At 41.2% G+C, this 17,682-nt stretch overlaps 2 protein-coding genes across 4 annotated transcripts in view; both read right to left on the bottom strand.

The window, feature by feature from the left end:
• ppp3cca (protein phosphatase 3, catalytic subunit, gamma isozyme, a) overlaps nt 1-3,618 on the bottom strand; it is a 29,258-nt gene extending 25,640 nt beyond the window's left edge. For 2 of the 3 annotated variants that reach the window (XM_083526393.1, XM_083526394.1), the window contains exon 1: nt 3,079-3,217. In XM_083526393.1, the coding sequence (XP_083382519.1) occupies nt 3,079-3,133 (55 nt within the window). In that variant the 5' untranslated portion in view covers nt 3,134-3,217. Of the gene's footprint in view, nt 1-3,078 lie in introns of all 3 variants that reach the window. The other variant, XM_083526392.1, reaches the window with a different exon arrangement.
• Nucleotides 2,849-17,151, bottom strand: vps37ba (VPS37B subunit of ESCRT-I a). The gene is made up of 4 exons (XM_083526447.1): nt 16,907-17,151; nt 12,508-12,679; nt 9,519-9,601; nt 2,849-8,869 (listed from the first exon to the last, which is right to left on the bottom strand). The coding sequence occupies exons 1-4, from the start codon at nt 17,009-17,011 to the stop codon at nt 8,423-8,425; spliced, it is 807 nt and encodes a 268-aa protein (XP_083382573.1). The 5' UTR covers nt 17,012-17,151; the 3' UTR covers nt 2,849-8,422.
• Nucleotides 17,152-17,682: the final 531 nt, after the last annotated feature.

Raw genomic sequence — 17,682 nt, 5'->3', positions numbered from 1 at the left:
GCATTTTTTTCCTCTAATTCATTTCCAGAGAGCTCAAAAAGTGAGCTGAAAGGAAGCTGTTTATAGCTGAAACAACTTGTTTTGTCTACAACACAAAATGTAACTAGAAACTGACAAAAAAAATTGGAATCTTGGTGTGGTAATAGATCTGGTAATGCTATTTTAGACAGATCAACAGTTACTCCACTTTCTGTCACTGATTATTATTAGATTTCAAATAAGAAAATCTCCAGGTACATGGTTGGCCCCTAAAATCAAATTACCCAAAAGCATGAAAAATATTGGAATTCTTTCCAATATAGCAAATAACTGGCCAAAGTGTAAATAATTTTCCAGACTCTGGAACCCAGGGCACGACATCAAGCTAGGGTCAGCCTCTAAATGCCACTGCATCCCAAAGACTGCTGGACCAGAAACCAAAGCCATGCTCTCCTGCACACACTTATCAGCTAATTAATCATTGAACCCAATGTTTTCATGATTGGATCGCTTCAGGTCTGCATTATCTGTAACCAGCCTGTTTGAGGAAAGATCAGGTGTGTTCACAGCAAAAACATCTATTAGCACTTTGTTCATAAGACATAGATTGAATCGGTTTAAAAAAAAAAATTACCTCAGATTTCAAGAAACAAGCTGTTACAATGACTGAAAATTGCACCATATCAAATGGCAAACAAATATTCCAAAAACCTACTGGTGCTATTTTAGAGGAAATAATAAATAAGGTTCTCTGAAAACAGGACATCTGGTGATGAATCAAGCAGCTTTCTATCAAACCAGGCCAACTGCCCAGTGAGTATTTATTATTAACCGATTTTGATATTGTGGGATGTCCTTGAAAGTAAACGTGTTTACCTTATAGCGCCAAAAATGAAATGTATTAATAATAATTAAATAAAATGAATAATAATGTCCTGATGGTGTTCCCCAAGTTTGTACTGCCATTTTAGTGATAAAACAATTCTCAATAGCCGACCCAGAGTCAATCATAACAAAGCTAATCTGGAAATCAGGAAACAGGAAGTGTATAGTCGCAAGCTCCCTGAACACCTACATCTTAAGTCGTCCAAGTGCATTTGCAAAATCTAAACACGTGGACACGGTGACGGCCAACGTATAGAGCTTTTCTGAGCTCTTTCCGTTCTATCCTTGCTGGACAGGAAGTGGGTTAAATGAGAGTTACCCATGACACACCTCCTGAACTTCGTCGCCCTTCCCTTGACTGGGAGAGTAAAAATAAATAGTAAGCCCTCCTGGGTCCACACTACAGGCTGGGAAAAGGGACTATAAGCTGGGTACAGGCTCTAAGAAGTGATTAGGCAAAGCCTCTATTAGCTGGGGATTCCATGTTCACCGTGTTTATTTTAAGATCTCACAATACTGCGAACAGGATTCTCGCCCCGAGGTACACAAGAATAGACGCGAGGCTAGACTAAGACTGGTAGAATAAGTCACACCATGAATATGCATTAGAAGTGGATCTCTGGTCTCCAAGTAGGAGCAGACGTTCACTATCCTCGGAGCCCCCGCGAGCTTTCGAAAGCAGATGGCAAGCAGCTTTGTCTTGCCCACATGTACAGTTTATATACACTACACAGATCCAGTTCTGGCCATGTGTTGGGAGAGCCAGTCTAAATGATGGATATTACCAAAGCCAAAAAGGCACCTGGGTTAAACTGTGGCCTGTTATTAGTCCAAACACCTGTGGTTAAGTGACAGTGGCACTCCATCCTCAATGGGGTCAGGTGATGGCCACGTTTTTTTTTCCACCAATCCATGGTTTTTGGAACCGAAGTGCAGACTGAACATTAGCAGGTGGAACAAAAACGCTGAATTTTTAGGCAATAAGCAAAAGGGAAATCCATCTGTTCAGATCTTGATGGACTATTGATATTAGAACCACCTTACAAGAACACCTTAGGATGTAGATGTTATAGTATGAGTCCAGCCCTTTTCTGAATACTTCTCCACAAAGAGAAGACAACCGTGAAAACCCAAGCCGACTAAGGTTTCCCAGTGTTGCAAAAATCCCTCGCTTGTTTGGAGGATTTTTCTAATTTACCTCTCGGGTTCTATTTCCTTACCTCACTCTACTCTCTCTGCATTTGAAAACCTGGCACTGCCAAAAAGCACCAACGCAAAAAGCCAGGGGTGAATCTTCAGGAAAGCCAGTGGAAAGCACAGAGTACGGGTTCTCCTGGGAGCCAGGTGAACTTAACCACCACAGCTTCAATTAATAAGGTATGAAGCAGAGAGTTCCCTTATCCATTACCTAGGACTGGACCAGGCATGAAGACTTACCATTTACACCAGAGGGATATAGAAATGGAGATCCCTGTTTTTTTTTCCAAATAATTCCTATCCACATTATCCAACATTGTTTTTAAAAAGATCTCCATCCACACAAAAAAAATACAAGAAGGACACCAATGGATAGCTGGTCACAAATTCATTCAAGAACATTGTGTACTGCAAATTAAAAAGGTCAACCAACAGGCTTTTAAAAGGTTGAAGGAAACTCAAGCTTTGAGGAACCTCAGTTGAGAACATGCAAAACTCCAAAGTTACATACACACAAAAAAATACAACCTAAATGGTCTGGAGCAAATCTAGATATATAGCAGACATCCATGAAAGATATCTTGGTGGTTTATTTTTAACTCCGTTCGCCCCGTTCTCCAAGCAGCACACCGAATCTCTAGTTCTATTTGCTCTGGAGATTCTTGAAATCAAGAAGCAGAAATCCTGCCAATAACTGCATGGACTGTGGAAACAAACACAAAAGAAAACACACCCAACCTAATGAAGGTTTCAAAAGGCAAATCGTGATGATTAAAAACAAGACACATGGCAACATGAGACTTTACTCAACATCGTTATGAAAGACATGGAGACACAAAGGTGAAGGTGAAGATACAGGTACAGGTGATGCTGGAGGAAAAACGTGCATAAGCGATGAGCATCTGAGGGTCGATCAAGCAGGGTCCAGGGGTTTCTGGTAAAGCTACAAGCAGCTCAGACGTTCCGAAGCCCCCCACCCCCACCGAGACAACTTCGTCTCAACGAGAGTAAACTTACTTTTAACGATTCGCTCAGTGGTCGACTGTTTTTCTTTCGGTTCTTTGGTCGACATCTTTGCTTCAATCGCTTTTCTAGTTTTCCCCCCTACACAAACACACACACACACACACACACACACACACAAATGTCAAGCGAAGTGTTTAAAGGGACTTCTCCAGATGTCCCCTCTTGATTTCGAGTGTCCCCCTGGTCCAAAAAAACCTCCTCAACGTTTCGAGTCAGCAAAGCGACCAAGTCCAGAACGCACGTGAGAGGAGCATGGTAATTAGTCGCTGGCTTAATTAATTGCTATAGCAACGGGTCGCTTTTTCGCGGGAAAATAAGGACAGCAGTGATTTTTTTTTTTTTAATGCCCAACTCCAGCTTCGAGTCTTTGTGTGGACACTGATGAGCAGATGATTAGACTCGAGTACGCGCGTGGATGTTAATCCGATTTTCCACTTTTTTTTTTTTGTCCCCAGTCTGATTGTCAAAGTCGCACAGAAACTCGCGCCGCGTCTCTGCGTGTCCGTGGGTCTCACGCGCCGGTGTGACCACAGAGGAGGAGGAGGAGAAAGAGGGAGTAAATAAACAGCGGCGTATATACCCTCCCACTCCGCGCTGCCTCTTCGCCTATCACTCCGGATCCAGCTCCAGCTCCGTCCCCTCCCTTCGGCTCATCCGCGGATTACAGACGATTTATTTCCCGAGGTTTCCTTCCTTCCCACAACATGGCGGAACCCGGAGCTCCCGACGTCATGACGTCCCCATCCAGCGTCCATATCCCACGCCTCCTGCTCTGAATACCCTTCATTCACATTCGGTGCTCCAAACGACTTCCCACTGACTACCCAAGCGCACTACTCAGTGCAGAACACAGCGCCTTCCTGCGCCCTACTTAATGCACTTTATAATTAATCTGGGTTTTTAAGTACCCTTTTCTTTATATATACAAAGTAATCCCCCGTTTTGGAATCTCGCTCTAGCGGTTTATCGCGGAATTGCATGTGCATCCATACAACTAATTATTTTCTAATTAGTTATATGTGGATGCAAATTCTGTTTATCCTAGAACAAGAGACCAAAAAAAACTCATTGGAAATTGTTTTTATTGAGTTTTATTTTGAAGCAATGAAATGTATTAATAATAAATATAATCATAATAAAATGAAGTAAAATGTTACTACAGTAACGTAAATACATAAAATTGCATTTTCAGGGTGGCGTCAGTTTATCGCGGTTTTTCGTTTATTGCTCGTCGGTTTTGGAACATAAATACCGCAATAAATGAGGGGTCACTGTATAGATAAAACCAGTGCACTCTTAGTGCCGGTCCCAAGCCCGGATAAACGGGTTACCGACGACCACCACAGGTCGTTACCCAACAGGGTACCGGTGGAAAATGGGCTACTGTTGGCCGAAGGAGGAGAAGGAGAGGAGGAAGACGTCTACAGAGACAGCAGGAGAAGGAGAAGTGTAGGAGAGTGGAGGTTCAGGTTGGTACTATGACTGGTAAAGGGAGAGAGGGAGCTGAAATGATGGAGAGGAGAAAGGTAGATATGTTGTGCGTTCAGGAGACCAAGTGGAAAGGGAGTAAGACCAGGAACATTGGAGGTGTTTAAACTGTTCTATCATGGTGTGGATGAAAAGAGAATTCTGAAGGAAGAGTACAGTAAGAGTGTAATGGAGGTGAAGAGACTTTCTAAAAGAGTGATGAAGCTGGAGGTTGAAGGGATAATGATAAATGTCATCAGTGTTTATGCTCCATAAGTTGGCTGTGAGATGGAGAAGGAAAGATTCTGAAGTGAATTAGATGACATGGTAGAAGGTGAACATAGAAATGAACGATTGGTGATTGGGGCAGACTTTAATGGGCATGTAAGTGAAGGGAACAGAGGTAATGAGGAGGTGATGGTAGGTATGGTTTTAAGGAGAGGAATGTGGAAGGGCAGATAGTGGTAGATTTTGCTAAAAGGATAGAAATGGCAGTGGTGAACACTTATTTTTAAAAAGGAGGATCATAGGGTGACGTATAAGAGTGGAGGAAGGGGCACACAGGTGGACTATGTTCTATGTAGGAGATGCAACTGAAGGAGATTGGAGACTAAGATTGGTGCTGGCAGAGGGACAGTGTAGCTAAGAAAGCAGCGATTAAGAAGATGAAGAGTGGAAAGTCGGTTGGAGTGCTGGAGAGAAGGGAATGAAAGTCAGTAGGAGTAAGACAGAGTACATGTGTGTGAAAGAGGGAGGGCAGTGGAGGGGTGCGGTTGCAGGGAGAAGAGGTGGAGAACTTCAGGTACCTGGGATCACTCATAGATAATTGTCAAGCTGTAATCAAGGGGATTCGTCCATGACAGAGAATTCATCTTTGTTTACAGACTCAAATGTAGAGAAACAGTTGGGTAGATTTTCATTTAATTATGAACATAACTGAATAAATGTGGCCACAAGGAGGCGCCACATTCACCTTGCTGGGAAAAAAAAAAATCAGCTAACCAATTTTTCAAAAAAATAAAAAGGCTGAGCTGATCACTCTGCTCGTCCATCGTTTCCAGCCAGTGTTTCCTCGTAGAAAAAAAGAGTTAGTGTTTTTAGAAATACAGGTAATAACACACCATTAAAACAATAAAAAAAAATACAAATTCTTGTTTAGTCCAGTCATTAGGAAAGTAGAAAAATAACCCACCTGGTACAGATGCGCTGATGTGTGCAAAATCAGAGAGACAGGTCAAGCTGAAAAGCATTGCAAATGACAGAGCAAGAGGACTTCCAATACCATTCTTTTTTTTAGAATTTTTTATTATCTTTAAAATAGACATGGGTCAATCCGACAACTTTTTCCTATTTTCCCCAAACGAACGATACAACAGTCTAATGCAATCAAGTACATTTTACATTAGGGGTGTGATCAAACAGCCATATTAGATCTACATGAAGACCCAAAAAAAATAAAAAAATTACACCAACTCACATGCTGGGGTAAATGGTGGCTCTTTTAAGGTTGCTGACTATCTAGGTGCTTGTATCAGCGTTTCACTGCGATTAAGACTACTGGTCAGTCCTTTCCAAGCATAAAAGTGTACCGAAACATTATTATTAGTGCTGATATTTATATACGTATATTAAAAAAAATATTTAAAAAAAGGAACAGCCAGGTTGCTCTGGAGAAACAGAATGGCACATGACAATTGAACGCTGAGCTGTTCTCTCTTATCCACACGAATTTCTGCAGGTCACTGCACGGCTTTTGCATGTAAAAGGGGCACGACGGCGAACTGCAGCTATTTGAATATTTCAAAAGGATTCACATTAGGATGCATCAGCGTCGTATCGCATAAACCACAGGTTCCCAAGTACCTCCCTCAAGTGCACAGTGTTTTCCTGCTACCCTTAATTCAACTCACGATCTACAGAGCGAAGTTGAACCGAGTGGGTGTAAAAGCAGGGTTAGGGTTTGAAATTCGCCAACAGGACCCAGGAACCCGTAGATACACGACGTGTGTGAATGTAGACCAAACCCATACAGCATTTGTCATCTCAGCATATAAGGACACTTGTAATTATGCACAGGATGGCATGCAGGGGTGAAAGTGACACCCGAAGCAATTCAGCGTTATGGATTCCAGGTCTCATGACAGCATTGTCATGTCCACGGCTTTAAACCTTAGAGTTTAAAGTAAGAATTGATGCTCACAGAACAAAGAAAGCCCATATTTTATAACCTTGGAAACCTATTTGACACAGATCCTTGTTTAGTGTAGTGTAGCATTTTTACTGCATTCATTAATTTTCAGTTAAAATAAAAAAACGATAAAATTTATTCGAAATTTTTGCTGGCATTAAAATAGTAGATGGTTAAAAACACAAGGGGAAAAAAAATGGATAAATAAAAATTATATTGAAGCGCCGGAGTGTACTAACAAAAAAAAATAAATAAATACTGCAGGAGCAGAAATAATAATAAAATAAAAAAAATAAAAAATAAAAAAAAAAGCATTTCTGGTTCAATGACGCCAATCTGTACGGATGTGTACACACATTTTCCTTTTGAGAAGGAATATTTTAAGGAACACTTCAGCGGTGTTTTTAGAAAGCGGTTGAAGTTTGTAGGCAGCGTTTCCAAGCGGTTCACGGAAACAAACCCCTCGAAATTTACGATTTTCAAAATGCCTCGCAGATCGACGTTAGTTTGGCTGTAAAGGAAAGCGGCGAGCTTTAATATTAACTATTTCCCCGAGTTTAAAGTTTGCGCGTTAATATGTATCCGACAAATAATTAACAGGTAAAATAATGAACGTGTGTTAGTTTTTTTTCAGTGTTAGTACACAAAAACAGACAGTGCAAGAAACTCACATCTCTCACGGTGGCGGCGAGTGATTCATCCCAGTACACACCAAAAATTTGTACCTGTTCAGTTTTGAAAGATCGCTGGCCTGTCTCCTGTGTCACTACGGACCTGCTCGGTTCTGATCTACCGTGCTCGAAGTTTATAAGATGCATGGTCAAAAAAAAACTTGCCACATATTGGTGTTCCGTTAATCAAACTTGTTTAGCCAAAGTATCCCCCCTTTAAGCTGAAACTTGGCCTGAATGAAGCAGTCATTCAGGATCTGCAAGTTCAAGGCTCTTTCACATTACGAGCACGATTATCATCACCACGGCAAACATGCCTTTAGTCCAATGCATTCCTCTGACACCATTACAATCATTACTTATAACCTACCTGGCAACCTACTCCTAAATTCAGTCAAGCACACAAGAACAAGAAACGAATCTGCAACAGAAGAACACACATTTGTGTGCTACATGTCGGTGCACAAAACCTGGGATGTAAAAGAAAAAAAAAACATTTGCTTTGCATATGCATGCTACACAGTTGGGTCTCTGTTTGCATAGGCTTTATCATCATCAGTGATGAATCCATTTTTTTTTCTAGATATGAAATGTTTGAGAGGTTATATAAAATGGCCAGGGTACACAAACAGAAACGCAAAGCTGGACCATAATCAGCTTGGGTCTTAGACCTTATGATGTACAGTGGGCTCTTAACACACTGGAGTTGACAGCAAGAGGAAATTAATTTACATCGAACGCAACCGAGAAAGGAGGAGGAGCGAGATGCAAGGTTGCCAGACATCTTGTATTAGATCCCGATTCCAGAAGAACAAAAGTCTAAAGTGCGAAATAAAACAAAAGGTACCATTGCTGACATTACTTTCCAATCAGTCTAGACAACCCCCATCTGAATAGGTGTCCAGCATGTCCATGCGTGATATACTCAGCAGGAGGACCGTCAGGAAGGCACAGCTGGACATCCAGTGCATAGATAGTTCCTTCCCAAAAGGATGCAAGAGTCGAAAGATCACTGCAAGATGAATCCCGGTTGAGGAGCCATCCGAGGGGCAGATCTCTGTGGCACTGGTGGGGGGTACTGTGAAATGCAAAGAGAAGGGTAAGTGGGTTGGGGTTGTCTCGCTCGGGGTGGAATTGGTGGGTATGGGGCAGCAGGGTAGACCATTACTGGAGCTGGCTGAGATTGAGGGCTGAGATTTTTGATGGGGGGTAGTGGAGGGGCTCTTCTGGGCTGTGGGGCTGGGGCACTATGGGGCTCATTCTGGAGGGGAGCAGGTGCGGATGCTATTTCGGTGTGACGAGCGACCTGGACAACCGTCGTTGGCGATTTCAGCACCAGTTCCTGAAGCTTCTCGATCTTTACCCTTCGCAGGTGAGCCAGTTTGCGCTTGCTCTGATACTCATCGATAAAGCCGTCCAGGGGTACAGCGCCATCAAGGAAAGTGTCAGCCATGTTCTGTTTATGAAGGAAAGGGATAAGGAGGAAATGACTGTCAGCACCTTATTATTATACGCAATTCAAAACTATTTTCACCCTCTTAAAAGCTGTAACAAAGTGGATGCCAGCGGTCATCTGTGGCAACCTATTTTGAAAATATATAACATGTTTCCCATTATCTAATCTTCCTAATAAAAGCCTGGAAAAAACAAAGACAGAAATTCATCACAGAATATAACAAATTGGAGTATTTTCTTTGTTGACTTATTTTAAGTAATTTCCCTTAGCTGATACATACCCTAACTTCATAAATTAGCCTAGAAACTTTTTTTTTTGATCACTTTTCCACCAAAGGAGCTTTTTTGATATGAAAAACATAACCTATTGTGAATTGTATATCTCTGTACTACTAGTAGATCAGCATGAATAGCCATTACAGTGAGAACAAGCTTTTCTAGGACAGATTCTTATAGATTCAATAGGGTAGTCACACCCTATTTCATGCTAATCCCCAATGGCCTTAAGAAAAATCTAATGTCTGGGAAAATGCCAAGGACTGTTACAGGATCTTGTGACAATTACACATCCGACCTAGAAAACAGAGCATTAGTACTGGTGCTGAATACCAGCAATGTTCATGTGGTTAGTGGTGGGTGGAAGTGGTTACCTCTGTTTCTTCCTCTATTTTGGCTCCTTCTGCCTGCAACAATGCAAGTAATGTATCCAAAGATGTGTTGCCAGACATGTGGTCTGTCAGCAGAAAAAAAAAAAATACAAATTATATTTTCCATCATCAAAAAGGATTGTACACAAAAGAGCTGCTATGGTGCCTAATTAAATGTTGAAGACCCCACAAAGGAGACAAAAATCTAGTCTGTATTTCAAGATCAAGATGAAGGTTATAATGGGATCCAGCAAGTATTGTGTAAGGTTTGTGCTGCCTTATCAAGCCTGGGGCGCAGTAATGGACCAGTAACAAAGCCCAAAGTGCTGCTCAGGTTTCTGCCTAGACAGTTACAGCTAAATCACAGGTCAATGATACAACATAGCTGAGTTTCTGATTCTGACGTTTGCAGAGCCCTAATGGACTAAAAGTTGCAGGGGCTAAAATGAGCAGCCCCTTGCTATTAAATGAAAGTCTGATATTAATCATTGGCCTTGTAATTACCTCAATTAGAAGACTAAAAGCCTGGTATTCTTCTTCAGTTGACCCAGAAAGTGGTATAAGTATGTTCAAAAGTAAAAGACAAATGGTACCTTTGTCTGTTAGCAAACAACAGAAATTGTGATGAGTCATATGTAATTACATTGTGGGCAAGTACAGGTATCACATTCGCCTACAGAAAGCTTTAACTTGAAATGGACCAACTGAAATCAAAATCGGTGGAACCTTTCCTGCACGGAGCAGATACAAAAATAGGATGAACCAAGATGCTGCTCCTCCATAGGAACAGGAGGACTCAGGAATTTCCCCTGGATATCCAGGAAGGGGGTTTCCCCACTCCCAGCTTCTCGAGTCGGTGGCTATAATCTATCTTTGAATGAGCATGACCTACTTTCGATGGGAAGATAGACTGAGCAGGGACAAAGGAAGCAAGTCTACAAGGTTCCCTCTTTGGATAGAGAAGTGACGTCACATAACCACAGCAACATTTCTCCTTAGTCTTTAGCAGGTATGTGCAATAGTAACATGGTAACACTCGATGTGGTTGATGAGGAAAATCAAACTACCACCAGACTTGCTGACTGAAATCAGAACTAACATGTGAGTCACGACAGGTAAAGTTAAACTGAAAACTGAACAGTTCTCATCCTTTTGCTTAGCCTCCTATAAAATCACTTGTACTCAAAGTGGTTTGTCTTCTATGAGGGTTTTTTTTTTTTTTTTTGGACGCAAATAAATCCAAACATCACAATCTCTGAATGGATTTTCAACAGTTTTGAGGAGTTCCCAGGGGTAGTGAGTGTCTGTTGGCTGCTTTTCCTTTACTCCCCAGTCCAACTCATCCCAAGCCATCTCAATTGAATTTAGATCAGGTGATTGTGGAGACCAGGTTATCTGATGCCACACTCCATCACTACTTCCTAAATAAACAGCTCTTACATAGCCTAGAGATGTGGTTGGGGTCACTGTCATGTTGGAAAAACAAAGTACAAAGTGGTGGGGTAGCCATGCTGGTTAAGTGAACCCTTCATTTTTTGACTAAATCACCAATGGTGTCACCCGCAAAGCACCACCACATAATCACACCTTCTCCATGCTTTACAGTGTGAACCACAGGAACAGTCTGGTAACCCTCTATATATATAACAAAAGCATGGCAGTTCAACCAAAAATCTCAAGTTTGGACTTATCAGAACAAAAAGGCAATTTTCTACAGATCTAATGTCAATTCCTTGTGTTTCGTGGCCCAAGCAAGTCTCTTCTACTTCTTGTTCTTCTGAAGTAATGCTTTTCTTTGTCGCAATTTTGCCACGAAGGTCTGACTCACAAAGTCCCCTCAGAACAGTGGATGTTTATATGCCTGCTCCTTGAACTATGAGAAGGATTTATGTAAATCAGCAGTTTCTGAGGCTGGTAATTCTAAAAGAACTTTTCCTCTGCAGCAGAGGAAGTGGTTTTGGAGAGTGCAAAGTTCTTGAGTTCTTTTTGACTGACTATACTTCATTTCTTGAGATTAATAAATCGACTTTTTTTTTCTTTACTCAAGTGATCCATGCCACAATATGGATTTGTACAGTATTTGTAGTAGCACTAATAAATTTGAAAACCATTCCAGGTAACTACCTCTTGAATCTGATAAGAAAATGTTTCGAGGTTGCCAAACTTACAAAATATGTGTTCTTTTAGAGTTTGGATGTCTTAAGTAGTTATGAATAAAAAAATAATTACAGGAGAAGGTGTGTCCAAACCTTTGACTGGTACATGAGATGGAATTGGAACCATGACTGCACCCCAGGCCTCTTCACCTCAACTACATCAGTACCTGACTTTACTTACACCCTTGTGGCCGAATGAGCGAAATCTCCACAAGCACAAATCTAGTGGAACGTCTTCCCAGTAGAGTGGCGTTTATCAAAACATCAACTGGCGACTAAATTTGGAATTGAAGCTCAAAAAGACGCACTGACCGATTTTCTGCTCAGGTGTCCACACACTAACACAGTTCCCAACAATGCCACATTAGAACAAGATCATTAATGTAAACATAATATCACAAAATCTATTCATTACCCATGACAAAAGGGTAGAAAGTGACATCGATTTACACGTGTATCTGCCTTGTATCTGAGATCAGAGGCCAGACAAAAAAAAAAGAAAACAAAACAAGAGCAGTGTTTTAGCAAGATGTTTGGAAAGAGCCTCCTGGCAACGACTGCGTCACAAGGGTAATCAGTAGCGGCTTTATTTTTTCTTCATTCATAATACACACAAGCACAGTATACCGGGTGTGGTGTGGATCTAAATGCAACTGTGAATCGTCACCTCGAGAGAATTCCCGAGTTAGATCGGCTATCAGACACCTATCAGACGTTGCCATTTTATTATTGATGAGTGTGCGGTAGAGAGATAAACATCGTCACGGAGGGTGAAGGAACTAACAAGGAGGTTGAGCAGAGACATAAAATATATATTTTTTGTATTGAGACATTACCTAGCGTGGACTTGCGAAGTTGGAAGGCCTCGAATTGTTCCTGCAGGCAGCGGTAGCGCTTCGTGAGCTCATTCTTCTGATGGTCTAATCTGGGTTGCAGCTTGAGGTTCTGCTCAGCCAGGCTCCGGTTGCTTGCCAGGATCGTTTCCTTATTCTGTTGCACCTCCTGCACCTAAAGGTGTACACATACACACCGTATTACAAAGCAATCCCCACTCCACCAAAAAATCCCTGTTGAAAAATTTTCAAATCAAGGTACAAAGTGTCGTTTGAACAATAGCGAGTAAGGAATGTAAGAATTTAGTGGTATGTATTATTAGTTGCAGTGGTGTCAAATTCTTTTAAATCGGATAAGCCGGAAGAGGATTGCTCAATCTCAGGGACTCGGATGGCGTATAGACCGGATTCCACGTATAGAAGGACGATCCAGAGCAGCGTCATGCCGCTGCAAGCAAATACTGATCCGGAAAGGACTCCAAAGCAAAAAAAAAAAAACTGAACATCGACGAGAAACTGAACTGAAACAAGGCGGGAACATCTCCAGAATAAATAAAAAAGTAGATATAATGCAGTTATAAATGTGTCGAAACCCCATTAGGACATGTATGTACTCTACTCAGAAGACCATACGCATTTTTTCAATCGTTATCCCAAATCTACAAACGGTCCCTATAAAAACGTGCATAGATGTGGCTACTGTGTGCTGTAGATACTAACTGGTGAATGAAACTTGACACAAGTCAAGGAGAGGGAAAAAACAACAAACCACCACAGTTAATAACTGGCGTCGTTGTTCCGGTTTCAGCGTAGCGAGCAGAAAAACAAGGAACTGAATCTTTTGATAAGAGGAGTAAGCGTACCACACTCTCCACCCATTGCCACTCAAACCACAGGTTGAGAACTAGCACATATATAAAATTCACACTGTTTTATACGCACAGGTAAATCAGGTACAACAAAGGTTCTAGTAACGGATTGATCCTCAGGAGCAGTTACTTTTTTGGCACCTTTAGTTTTTGGAGTTCAACAGATTTTTCAAATGTGCCCCCATGAAGATTTGGTGGAAATCGTACCCCATTCCAGAGCAACATAATCTCAGGTTCTTTTACAGCCACGTACACAGCCGTCACCACAATAAACGAACACACCTGATCCAGCTAGTCAAGTTCTACCCAAGTTACATGCAGTTGACACTGAAACTGAAACGCCAGCTGACGGCAGAAATCCGGGAGTGGGGGGAAGGAAAGTCTCGCTTCAGACGGTCCTGAGCAACGACGTTATCGTTCGTGCTGCGCTGACTCTCATCAGTAGCATGATAATTACCTAATAGGTCGGGTCAGGTGTGGTGTTCGAAGGCAACGGGTGGTCACAGAAAGAAAGGGCACAGAGTCCCGAAAGCATCATGAGACTAAAGCAATGCTAAATCAGTGGGCTAAAAAAATTAAAAGAAAAGCTTACCCTAACCAAGAATCCTTGAGAAGTAACACAGGGACTGTGATGTAGGTGCACGCAACATTTATACAAGGCTACCAATATACACTAGATACACGCAAGGTCCAAAGAAAGCGCTATATTTCCTCTGAACGTAGTGAATCCATCGACTGGCTGACCACAGAAATGTAAAAAGGATTTGTGCCGTCGATCCTCACAAAAATATGCATGATGTGATTGTTCGCAGTAAAAAATATCCTGCGGTCACCCCCCCCCGGTGGTCACTTTGCACACAAAAATTTTTTTTCCACACATTGTACGTGAAGGAAGCACGGCTTCCTGTATGCAAACGAATCTGTTTTTCGGAGGCTTCAGCTATTCTGGTTTGGTGATTATCTATGAGCCAATGTTGCTTACTCACTTCCCTACGGCTTTACACCTCACGGCTCACTCATTTAAGGTTTTAGCAAGGACGCCTCGAAGGCCAAAAAAACGTGCGAAGCCAACGCAGTTAAACCGACGCATTCAACTATACAAAAAACTGGCTTTTCCATTTTTTTGAGGTCTTTGGGTGTAGCGGTAATACGATTTCCTTCACATGAACTAGGAGACCCAAACCTGTTCCAGCCCTTGTGCAGAAAGCCAGCTTTCATAAGATCTACTTTACATCAGTTGGAAGTGTGTGGAAGATCTACAGAGCTCTGACTGCAACCCTATTAAACGCCTTTGGGATGATTTGGAAGGCTGATTGCACCCTAGGGCTTCTCACCTCATCAGGAACCCCCTTGTGGCCAACTAAAATCTCACAGATTTCCACAAGAACACTTAAGAATCTGGTGAAACATCTACTGTGGGATGGGATGTTCAGTCTTTGCTACACTTTCAACCAACTCACTTACACTAAGAACCTACGGCTAGACGGCTATAGGTGTGTACTGTTACAGAGGCACTGGGCGTGTAGAGAACACGTCGATGAGGGCACCTTGTCACCACCTGACTTCTTTACTAGACGCTGTGATAAGTCGCATACTTTTCCATTCGCTCTGCGCAAGGTACGCCCTTTTTTCAGGGTCAAAGCTTAACTTTCCATTCAAGCTTTGAACGTGCCGCGATTCTGCAAATCTTGGCCTTTGCTATATTTAGTGTCTCTGGTATATTAGGTCTCAAGAATCCAGTACTGGCTGCGGTGTGACATTTATTGAAAGAAAAAAAAGAAAAAAAAAAGAAGGATGAGCCGTCCCCCGACTGCAAACCCTCTCCTAAAACACACACAGCTGAGCTTGTCGGCGAGCAGCTGGAACCCGTTTGGACGAAAATCAAGTGTAAACACAGGCGTTGGTACGCAAAGCACGAGTGTCAGACTTCCAGCGTTTGGATGTGTTTTCAAGAAATTTCAAAAGCTACAAATTAAAAAATCAAAAATAAAAGTATGTATAGCATATAAAACTAACAAATTCTGAGAAATGCCTCCTTAGATCCTCTCCGTAATAGCAGGATGATTCATAGAACAATCGTAATTAATCGTTGGCGCTTGTCTAGACGGTGGTATCGAAACCGAACCGACATTTCGAGCCAACATTTCCGACATTTCGAGGTGTGTGACTCCGCTAGGTGTGTTACGTGTGCACTCCGTCCTGTATTTCCTGAGAACTGAAAGCAAAACTACTGCACTTATTAAATCAAACACTCCACATACACACTTCTAATATCCCGGATATATCTGGATAGCTGATGCATCTTATTTCATTTAGCCACACCCCCCCCAACCCCAATCCAATCCAATCAACTATTAAAACATTTACCCACGGAAACCAGGGTCAAATACTAGTGCTTTTATTTATCCGGTCAAAAATTTGCCAAGCAAATGCGCTGTAGCCAAAAGAATCAGACTATTTAACCACGATGACGCTGCGATATAGTCTGGTGTAAACTGATGAGCAGATATCAGTCACGAATTGAAAGGTTTAAAGGGCTATAATTGTACAAGTAATAATTGTATGAGTAATAATTGCATTAGTTATAGTAGAAATATATATACGTTATAATTCGCCATTTGTGGTTCTCCCAAGCATGAAATCCTCCCAGGAGATCCAAACTTATTCCAGTAGGACCATGGAGATATGCTTTCCACGGGTTGGAAGTGTACAGTTGAATACCTTTGGGATGAATTGGAACGCTGACTGCACCTGATTCACCTTCATCGATACAGAAATTTACACCAGACTTGTGGGTTGGAGGACCAAAATCGAAAAAAAAAAAATCTAGGACATCTTTCCAGAAGGGTGGAGAACATTATATCCACAAATATGGAAATGTTCAGCAATACAGTCGAATATTATGACAATTAGAAGTTTGATTTACACAAATTAATAGATCGCTTCAATTATTTACTTGGTTCGAAAGCTGGAATTTTGGGTTTTTGTTTGGGTTTTTTTAGCATCTAAACAAACACCTCAAACAAAAGTCGTATTTACTAAAAAAATATATATATAATATTTTTTTTCCTCAGAAATATATTCATTTCAGTGGCTGGCCAACTTTTAAAACTTAAAGTCAAATTTACTACTTTTTTCCTGAAAAAAAGTCAGATTTAAATGTGATTTTTGTTTGTTTTTTTGTCAGTTGATCGACGGAAGTAGTGCGGCGTAGTAATTTATTGACGTCATAAGTGTTGTTTTTTGTTTGTATGCTTGTTTTTACAAACACGAACCATTTCCAAACAACAAAATTAAATTGTGAATTATTAATTAAGTGTTTTGGAGTGTAAATAAAAACACAAACAGGATATTTGGATCAACTAACGCGTTTTTTTACGAAATAACTCGTGTAAACAAATTTATATCTTTATAGAACTCGAGAAAAACAAACAAACACTCGGACTGATTCACGACCGACACACTTTCCTTTGTCATGAGCAGGTTTTTGTTTTGTTTTCTGGATAATAGCAGTATGGAAGAGAAGATCTCACCTCTTCAAGGTCCTGAACTATTTGGTTGAGCTTCTCGTCGTCTTCGAGCAGTTCGGACAGCTGAGCGATGGAGTAGGAGCTCAGCTTGTTACCGAAGCGAGCCATTTCTGGCACGACCTGGTGTCTTCTTCCCCCTGCTTGGCCTTCTTAAGTTCGCCAACACACACACACACACACACCCTGCTTTTCACCGACCGGAAGACTACGGTCCGGGTTTCGGCTCCGTCCCAAACCGCACTCTTCCGCACTAAAAAGGGCACAAGTGTGAACAGTAAAGAAGGGAAATTCCCGGATGTTACCGGTATCTGGTATATTGTATACACACACATATATATATATATATATATATATATATATATATATGTATTATCATTGTTACTGTTTTGGATTTATCGTAGATTTCGCAATTCTTTTTCTTTTCTCTGATTTTACATTAATAGTCGCTTTGGTCTAACATTTCTGAGCCGCCAGAGGTTTTTTTTATTATTTTACTGCAAATTGTATCCTGTGTCAAATATCTTGAAGCTTTAATATGTAGCTCTTCATCTTTTTTCAGTTTTCTACCATTAGGGGGCGCCAAAGCGGATCATATGTCTCCATACTACTCTGTATGTCTTTTCCATCACCACATCCATAAACCTCCTCATTGGTCTTCCTCTTTTCCTCCTTTCTGGTGGCTCCATCTTCAGCATTCTCTTTATATATATATATATATATATATATATATATATATATATATATATATATATATATATATATATATATATATATATATA

The sequence above is a fragment of the Silurus aristotelis genome (assembly GCF_946808225.1).
Source record: "Silurus aristotelis genome assembly, chromosome: 23".
Lineage (NCBI taxonomy): Eukaryota > Metazoa > Chordata > Actinopteri > Siluriformes > Siluridae > Silurus > Silurus aristotelis.
This window is presented reverse-complemented; position numbering and strand designations above follow the sequence as displayed.

Bases quoted from the DNA above. Each gene is read 5' to 3' on its own strand.
- vps37ba (XM_083526447.1), bottom strand. From the start codon at position 17,011: ATGGCTCGCTTCGGTAACAAGCTGAGCTCCTACTCCATCGCTCAGCTG. The intron at 9,602-12,507 runs GTAATGTCTCAA...TTCTGCTGACAG, and splicing joins ACTTCGCAAGTCCACGCTAG to ACCACATGTCTGGCAACACA. The intron at 8,870-9,518 runs GTAACCACTTCC...CTTCATAAACAG, and splicing joins AAATAGAGGAAGAAACAGAG to AACATGGCTGACACTTTCCT.